At 37.9% G+C, this 9,253-nt stretch overlaps 1 protein-coding gene across 2 annotated transcripts in view; it reads right to left on the bottom strand.

The window, feature by feature from the left end:
- The window catches only part of TIAM1 (TIAM Rac1 associated GEF 1), a 358,191-nt gene that overhangs the window by 76,365 nt on the left and 272,573 nt on the right, over nucleotides 1–9,253 (bottom strand). For both annotated transcript variants that reach the window (XM_006155262.3, XM_006155263.3), the window contains one exon: nucleotides 4,567–4,671. In XM_006155262.3, coding sequence (XP_006155324.1) covers nucleotides 4,567–4,671 — 105 coding nt within the window. The remainder of the gene's footprint in view (nucleotides 1–4,566; nucleotides 4,672–9,253) is intronic.

Genomic DNA, 9,253 nt, shown 5'->3' with positions numbered 1-9,253 from the left:
AAAGAAAAACCCCCCCAAAAAAAAAAAAAAAGAAAGAAAGAACAACAGGATTCACTTCCAGACACCCCATCTCTCTCTATTCACTGGCTCTCATCTCCTGTTTTCCTAAGTTTTGACCATCCCCTGACAGAGTGCACATTCACATGCTTTTACAACTGTCTCTACAAACTTAAGCAGTTTTCACTAGGAGCAGCAAAATTAAGAGTTTATCCCCCAGCACCAAAGACAGAATAGTGCCAGGCACTGTCTCACAGAGAGACTAAGTAAATATATAAATAAATATTTATTACAGAGACTAAATAAATATTTGCTGAACCCACAGATAGAATTCAAGAGGTCCATGAAAAAATGAAAAAAATGACATTTTTATATATAAAAAAGCTTAACTGAAAGTTATCATTTCCCTTGGTCATAAATTGATATAGGCAAAAAACACAGCAATATAAATATCTACTGAATTTGTACATCGGTGTTTCTACAAATTCTTTATTCCCACTGTCACTTTAAGAAAAAAACATAATTAATGTGAGTTTTCCAAATGCCTCCAGAGACTACAACAATGTCCATGATCATCTCAAGGAGCGGGCCAACAAGCCACTCGCCATGAGAAGGCAGCCAAAAGGTCCCACTTACATTGCAATACAACTAGAAAAGCAGAGGAGATAGCTGACTCACTGTCCTTGGTTATTCATAAGCAAAAGAGCCTCCTCACCCCTCCCCTCCATCATACTGAATTCTCCAAAAAGACTTTTAAGTGGTAAAGGCACTGGATCCCACATGGCTGACTCACGATTTGAGTCCTACACCTGGTGTATTGAAAAACACACCAGATGCATGTGCATGCATGCCCAAAATTCCAAGAGGAGAATGGACGAGCAGGGACTGTGACATGGCCATCCCTTTTGGGGGTGATTTCTCACTTTTCTTGACTCTGTTTCTCTATGTCTCTTCAGCAAGTATGGTAAAAATTTAAAAAAAAAAAATCTAGTACATACTTTTCTTAATAACCACTAATCTGACTTCTAAAGAATGACAAAACAACGGTAAGGAATAACACGTTCTAGGGGCGTGATGTACGAAAGAGCTACTCATGGCAGTGGCTGCACACACCTGCCAACTTCCCGAGTCTATCCAAATGTAAATGGAAGAAAGCTGGAGAACCAATTAACTGCATGTCTGATGACTAATCAGGAAGGGATCATAAATGGACTCTGCACACTGTCAAAACGCAGCTAGCAATAATGTGGGTTCTGAAATCCTCCGGCTTGAAAATATAACAACTTAATGGCCTCCAGCAAGGATTCAAAACGAGGGACCCACAGATAGAATTCAAGAGGTCCATGAACTTGGATAGAGGAAAAAATGACATTTTTATATTTAAAAACGCTTAACTGAAAGTTATCATTTCCCTTGGTCATAAATCGATGTAGGCAAAGAGCACAGCAATATGATCAGTGCCTGTGATATTGCCACAAATAAAAATCAAGAGTTATTCTATCACAATCTAGGTGCTGCTAATACCTCCAAACACTATTAATGTTTATCACCCCCTTAAGAACAGTGGGAACTATGAGAATTACTGCTAGGTCTTACAATTTAATGAGCTAATAAATAAGTAAATATCTATATTTTTTGAGAGGTTTTTGCTATAGTGCGTGTGGGCTTGCCAGAGACAGAAAGATACAGAGTGACAGAACGTGAGAAATCACCCCTTGGTGGGATGGCTATGCCACAATCCCTTCTCCTCCATTCTCCTCGGGGGATCTTGGGTACGCACACACACGTGCCCGGTGTGAGTTTAAGCCACCGGGTCCAGGACTCAAACCATGGTTGACTACACGGGAGTCTAGTGACATAGCCATTATGCCAACTGCTGGTCCTGCAGATATCTATAATTTTAAAAATAACTTTGTAACTATTCCAATATATTTAAGTCAATGTAATCTATTTCATGCAAATGAAAATATTCTCCTGAGAAAGGGTCTAGAGGCTTCAATGGGCGGCCAAAGGTATTCAAAACACAAACATGTTCATTGAAAAACTTGGTAAAGGGCCAGCCCCACAGCCTAGTGTTTTAGGGAGCTCAGTGCACATGGTAGCCTGGTTCAAATCACGGCCCCAATGGCTCCAACAATATGCTGGGTATGTGTGCTTGCATGCCCTAAATCCTGATAGGATGGAGGAATGGAGAAGAAGGGGTTGCAGCATGACCACATTTCAATGGAGAGTGTTTTCTTCCTTGCTGGTGAATGCATATACTGTTAAAAAAAAAAAATTGATAAAATGAAAGGTGCTCACATGAGTAATAATGGGCTGTCTGCTTCCTTTTCTTAGATAAAGAATTATTTAATTTTATTTTTTATTAATATTTTTTAAACTATAGGGCATGAGTGGTCACTGAGAGAGAGAGAGAGAGAGAGAGAGCATGTGAGAGAGAGAGAGAGGGAAAGTAAGAAAGCAAGCTACCAGGTCCAGGACTCAAACTGCAGTTCTCCATGTGGGAGTCCAGTGGCTTAACCACTATACCACCTGCTGATCCCGCTGTCTGATTCTTTAGGCATCTCTGGGTAGCCAAGGAAAGAATGCCATAGTTCCTTTGTACTTTAGATTAATTTTTAAACATTATCATTATAAAATGTATATAGCAATTGTAGAACAAACAGAGTAAGTTTGACAGACATATTGGGTTGTCAGAAAAGTCATGGAGCATTTTTGCATAGAAAAACATAGAAAAACTATGGCATGACTTTTCTGACAACCCAATAGTTTCTTCTGTGCTGGATGAGAGCAAACAGTGGCCAAGGTGTCAAAAGAATACATGAGCCAGCATAATTTCAAAAGCGATGTCTCAGGCACCTACACCTTATATGTGTAAGATATGGAGGACCTGGAAATGGGGTGGGTGCAATTCCTGTAATTTAGGATGTGCAATAATCATAAACCCCAGGATGCAAAAGCATGATCTAATAGCTCTTTCAGAGTTATCAGCAAAGCATTTCCCTTTTTCAAGTGGGGAAAAGGATTCAGTCCTCCACTCAAAGAGCACAAAGACTGGGCTTTTTCTTCAAGCTAGAGAATGCACTCATCAGCAACTCTCGGCAAAATGCTCCTCTGCTAATGGCACTTAATGACTTAAGTAGGCTGAAAATGGATCTTGTTGATCTTCCTCTGTTGCATAACATGAGAAATAAGACTGTTATGAAAGCACGCCTTCTCTAACACTTCTTTTTTTAAAACAAATATTTATTTATTTTTTATTTGTATTACTTTTTAATTGGACCAGTGAGAGGGAAGGTGAAGAAGTAAGCTGCCAGGTTTGGGACTCCAACTGCAGTCAGCCGTGTGGGAGTCTAGCGCTTTAACCACCATGCCACCTGCCAACCCCAACATCTCTTTGAAGACACTTAGAGGGTTACATGGTCACCTTTTCAGATGACAGCAATGTTCCAAATCATGATCGTGGCAGCAGAAGCATCACAATATGGTTGTGCCAAAACTCGTAAGCCATGTCCTTAAAATTGGTGAGGGATGCAGACAATGTAAAGTTAACCTCAATAAAGTTTACTGAAAACACAATTTCATATCAAATTTGAAATCATGCTTCCCCTTTCCAAAAAGAGATTATTTGGGTTTAAATGTTCAGTTCCGCTTTGTGTGGTGAAGCCCTGTCTGAAGTCATGCTGTTATCGTTCATCTCCTCCTGGCAAGCAGCTCCAGGGCCCCCTGAGAGATGACTAAGTACAGAAAGAGCATGACGAACTGCAAAACGGAGGCACTGGCTCCCCAAATCTTCCTTTACTGGAAATGAAAAATAATGTACCCCTCAGCTAAGAAAATAGGACGTTTTCACTGATTTATTACAATAACAACACCAGCACCTACTATTTGAACCATTACCTCTAATCTCTGTAACATGCTAGAAATCAAGTATTATCATCTCCCTTTTGGGACAATTCCACATGATTAGCAGAAAGTAAGGCTGATATGAAAAGCTAGACCTGATTCAGAACTCAATGTCCTATAAGTACACCGAAACTCAAAAATGCACAAATGTCTTCAAGAACTTACATAAATACAATGGCAACGGGCTGAGACATAACTAGGTAACAGCTTTTACACCTCACAAGATTTGACCCATCGGTTTTAATCCACAGATAAAAGTCACGCAGCATTGAAGCTAGTGTTTTTTTGTTCTGTTTTGTCTTGTTTTTTTGTTTTTTTTTCCTGACAAGAGCTACCTAATCTTGAGTCACCAATTTAGAATAAAAGACTGACAAGGCAGCAACGAAAAGCTGTAATAATGACTTAAGTTCTATCTGGGAGTTAGGTCCGGATTTCAATTGTACATGAGTGCACAGCCCTGCTCCTTAGAAAAACAAAGGTGACATTGCCACTCTGCAGAAATACTGACATCAGGAAGGCCATCTCCTCCATCTTCAGGGCTCTGAACGAAGCTCATTTCTTTTAGAACTCGCTCTACTCCACCAACTACGATGAACACAAGTACACGTGTAACTTGAAAATAATCGCCTACGAAATGTGCTTGGACGACACCATCAACCTTACCAGCTCGTAAATGTCCTCCTCAGGCGGTGGGACATAGTGCTGCATTTTGTTTTCGATGAGAAATTTCAGACGCAGGTAATGAGCAGAATGATCCAGGTGATGTGTCTGGAATAAATAAAGAGAAGAAACTGTCTGTCCAACAGTAAACAGGAGTAATTAGTTCTCAATTACATTATCGTGCGTTCTTCAGAATAATAGAGATTTATTACTGAAGGTGTGTATGGGTTTGTATATCACTGAAAAGGTTTGCATCCAGGACCAGCAGATAGTGTAATGGTTATGTCACTGGACTCCCATGTAGTCAACTGTGGTTCGAGTCCTGGACCTCATGGTTGAAAAGTCATGCTGGGGGAATGTGCATGTATGCCCAAAATCTTGAGATGAAGGAGAAGGAATTGTGGCATGGCCATCTCCCTTGGGGAGGTTATTTCTCTTTTTCTGTCTCTCTCTGTCTTTCCAGTGAGCACAAGCACCCTGTAGTAAAAATTTGTCTTAAAAAAAAAAAAAAGAAGAGGTTTGTGTCCAAAATCAATCCTTAAAATAATTTTCATTGGGGCCAGCAGGTGGCGTGGTAGATAAGGCACTAGACCCTACATGGCCAACCACTGTCTGAGTCCCAGACCTGGTGGCTTGAAAATTACTCTAGGCACATGTGCATTCACGCTCAAAAATCTCGGGAGGAGAATGGAAAAGGGACTGCAGCATGGCCATCCCACATGGGGGGTGATTTCTCACTTCCCCTCTCATTATCTCTCTCATGTGAGAGCACACGCCCTATGACAAAAAGCTAAAAAAAAATTAAAATTTTAAAAATATTTTTTTTCATTGAACACAGTAATAATATTCCCTGGGTATTGTATGATTCAATGGAAACAACTGAGTTACATCTTCCCCTCTCCTTATTTGACTCATTGTGCTCTTTAACACTAGTTTTTCAACAAAACCCACCAGATCAAAGAGGCCCTTCACCATAACTTCAAACCCACATAAATGATTAAAGAAGAAAAGTGACAAGAAGGGCAAGAAAGTATTTACGATGACAGAAAAAAGCAGTACTCAGGCAAAGTGTTTTTTTAACCACATAGGGACACTGGAACAGTTGTTAACAGTTCATTTGTAAGACAGCCCATGTGAAGACAACACATTTGGATTTCAGTCTTATTTATATACTCTGTGAGTGAGGCTCCCTTTGGGGGCAGTACAAACAGGCCCGTGTCCAATCCTGGTAACACACTGAATGACTAACTGAAAGAAAACAATTCCAAAATAGTTAAGGACTGAAATTTCCATGACTTCTCCTTTGGTCCAGATAGGTCAACTGATTTCTTTCTTTTTTCTATCTAAAAAAATCATCCTTCAATTGATTTTGAGAAAAAAGCAGTAGTGGCAAATAAATTATTACTTATAAATAATTCTCAGTACATGGTCAAGAAAATACAAAGGAAAAAAATGCTATTTAAAAGTTACATGCCAATATGAAAATATATTGCTGGAGAGAAATATATTGCTAGACAGGAAATGTTTAAGCCAAGTAATTTCTAAGAGTCTTTATCTTTGAAAGATGCATCCGAAAATACTAATAGACCAACAATATGATGTCTGGAATTTGCTTCCAAAATAATCCAGAGTATGGGTGGGAGTGAGTGGGTGAATAGATAAAACTTAATTTGATAATTGCAGATTCTAGGTGACAAACACATGGGAATTTATTGCTTTGTTCTCTTATATAAATTTGAAAATTTTCATAAAGTACATATAAAATCTCTTTACAAAGTCTACTGACAAGAATTATTTCAAAATGAACCAATTTTTAACTGTTCAGTCTTCTTTTCACTTATCCTGCTCCACACCAGAAATACTTATAAAGGCGGACCAACATTCCAATGATGTTCTTTCAGTCACAATTAACAAACTCCCAATTGTGCTGGACAATGCTTGAAGCACTAAGAATAATGAATTTACAACAACATATATGAAGTCCTTGGGAGTGGTTGTGGAGGTGTGCAGAAGAGAGGGAGGACAGTAGTAGCTTAGCTTTTTAAATAAACATGTACATGTAAGACAGGCATCTTGCATTATTGCACAGAAGAAAGGAGTTCTCTGTGAACCCCTAACAGAAAAATTAAAAAGTTCTCTAATAGTAATTTTTGGGAACCCCAACCTGTACCCTATACTCAATGATATAATGGGTTGAAGCCTGCTGTGCTGAACAGAGATGCCATTCAGCTATCACATTACTATGGCTGTGGCTCTTTTGCTGTCTGGTGAGACTGGATGCTCACTGTCTGACAGACCCAGGATTGTTGATGTCAGGATGGTAGGAGAGGAGTAAGCCCAGGGAGGCATAAAACGGGGAAGTTTTTAAGCATGCTACCTACTGCTTGTTGGGGAGCCACAAAGACAAACCAACAACAAAGTAATGATATTTAGGGAGATATGACAACCAAAAAAAGTTTCCCTCAGAGAGATGGATGCAAATACTTCCCATCTACCCAGGTTCTCACTGAAATCTTCAATTAGAAGCAAAAATTTTGGTTCACCATCTGTTTCCAACTGAGGTGGAAAGAAAAGTGAAATGAAATCTCCTGGGGTCTTAGGAACAGGAACAACCCACTTGGAAACCTTATCGTCATCATTAATAAACACTTTGTGGGCATTCATAGGGAGACTATCACTTAATCAGACTGTCTTCTAGAAATCAGACTCAAATAGCAATCTCATGTAAAAAGATTCTGATTCCTAAATCCTCCGCTTAAATGAAATCCTGCCCATATTTGGGAACCAAAGAACTTAAGGTGGTTCAGGTATAGACTAGACCTCTATTATCACTCAAATGCTAAAGTTAGACACTGGGTATAGAGAATGAAAGAGGAGAGTCGACAATGTTGTCAAGATACCTCAACTAAACTGTTTAATGCAATGTATAGAATAAAAGAATGATAAAGATAAGAATATAAAAATAAGAGGGCCAGCAGGTGACATAGTGGTTAGGGCACTGGACTCTCAGATGGCTGACCATGGTTCAAGTCCCAGACCCAGAGGCTTGCTTTTTCACTCTGTCTCTCTTACTGGTAAAATTGAACAATAATAATAATAATAATAAATAAAATTAAGTAAAAATTCTTTTTTAAAAAAGAATATAATAAAAAGGATAATTCTCACAAATCCCCCATCATATTTTCAAACTTCTTTAAGTTATAATAATGTCTTGTACCTTTAAAAATAAAAGTAGCACATGCAAAAAAACATAAAAATTACAATGGTCTTACTGTAACCTAAGAGTCCCTTAGTTTGATCAGTAAATAGGTACCCTAAACACTGGACTTTGGATCAATGTACATGTCTTATCATTTTGGTAAAAGTTTCAGAATTAAGAACTCTCATAATTCATGGCTGGTTAAACATAAAGGGAAAATCCTGATGAATTAATTAAATCATATCATTAGCACTCTCAAAAATAGCTATATGCTGCTTACATATTGGCAACTCAGTATCAAAGGTCAAGCAACTAACCATGTTCACAATACATATTAGGCAAAAAGAATTGCCAATGTTCATGAACATTTTAATATAGTAATCTAAGTATGTGGCCTGCTTTAGACTTGTAGAACTTTTAAAAGCAAGTTTTCTAACTAAAGAGAAATTTAGTTATAAAAGAAGTATAAATGGTACAAAATTGTTTTCCAATGTCCATTTAACTTAAGTTACTTTGAGAGCATTTGATTTGTTTTGAGGCAATACAGTCACAAATTATATCACAGATAAACATTACCAAGGAACAATTCCAGTTTGGTTTGCCTAAATGTTTTGAAGTAATGCCTTACTATAACTATCAAAGGATGGAATAGCAAAACACAATGTAGATCTTTTCAGAAGTTTAAGCAGTTAAAATAGATAACCTATCTCAGAATTTAATGCCATAGATCTTTTAATCTATCATGTTTTGCTCTTCTAGTCTTCTTGATGTATCTCCACTTCAGACAGAGTTCTCTGGGAAACACAGAAGCATGCAGTTATTGCATACAGAAACACTAACACGAAGTTACTGCACATAGAAATACTTACACATGGATACACACAAGTCCTATTGCAGAGTTCCCAAAGTCATTTTCCTTCCCTTTCAAAGTGACCTTTTATTTTCTAAATGCCGCTGGTTAGCAGAATATCCAAACCCACAGGACAATATATATGAGAGCATGAAATAAAATTGACATAATGGGTCCTATGTGAATAACATCCAGTGGAGTATGAATGAATGAATCTTTTTTGTAATGATTTTTGTAATAATGATCAAAATAAATCCAAATTCTATAGGCCAAGAAGGCTACCTGCTATATTAGCAACAATCACTCTAGTAACGTCTATAACATAAATTGTACATGAAATGCAGATCTTTAAACAGTTACTATACCAGAACTTGACTGATGCTCAGATGGCAGATGGCAAACTGATGTGAAATGATGTGGATCAGATAGAATAGGAAAGAGAATGAGCTGAATGTGAGAGACAGAAGAAAGAGATTGATTATTAAATATTAGAGAAAGCATCCATCACCAACATTGAGCATGACAATAATGGAATAAAAGACAGGCATTCTTATAATCATCTGTTTTCAATCCCTCCTCAAAAAAGAAAACCAAAAAAACAAAAAACAAAAAAAACTACTCATCATTTATCAGGTCATTAA

Source organism: Tupaia chinensis, unplaced genomic scaffold (genome assembly GCF_000334495.1).
Source record: "Tupaia chinensis unplaced genomic scaffold, TupChi_1.0 Scaffold000443_1, whole genome shotgun sequence".
In the NCBI taxonomy this organism is placed as follows: domain Eukaryota; kingdom Metazoa; phylum Chordata; class Mammalia; order Scandentia; family Tupaiidae; genus Tupaia; species Tupaia belangeri.
The sequence above is the reverse complement of the archived record's forward strand: the minus strand, read 5'-3'. Positions and strand labels throughout refer to the sequence as shown.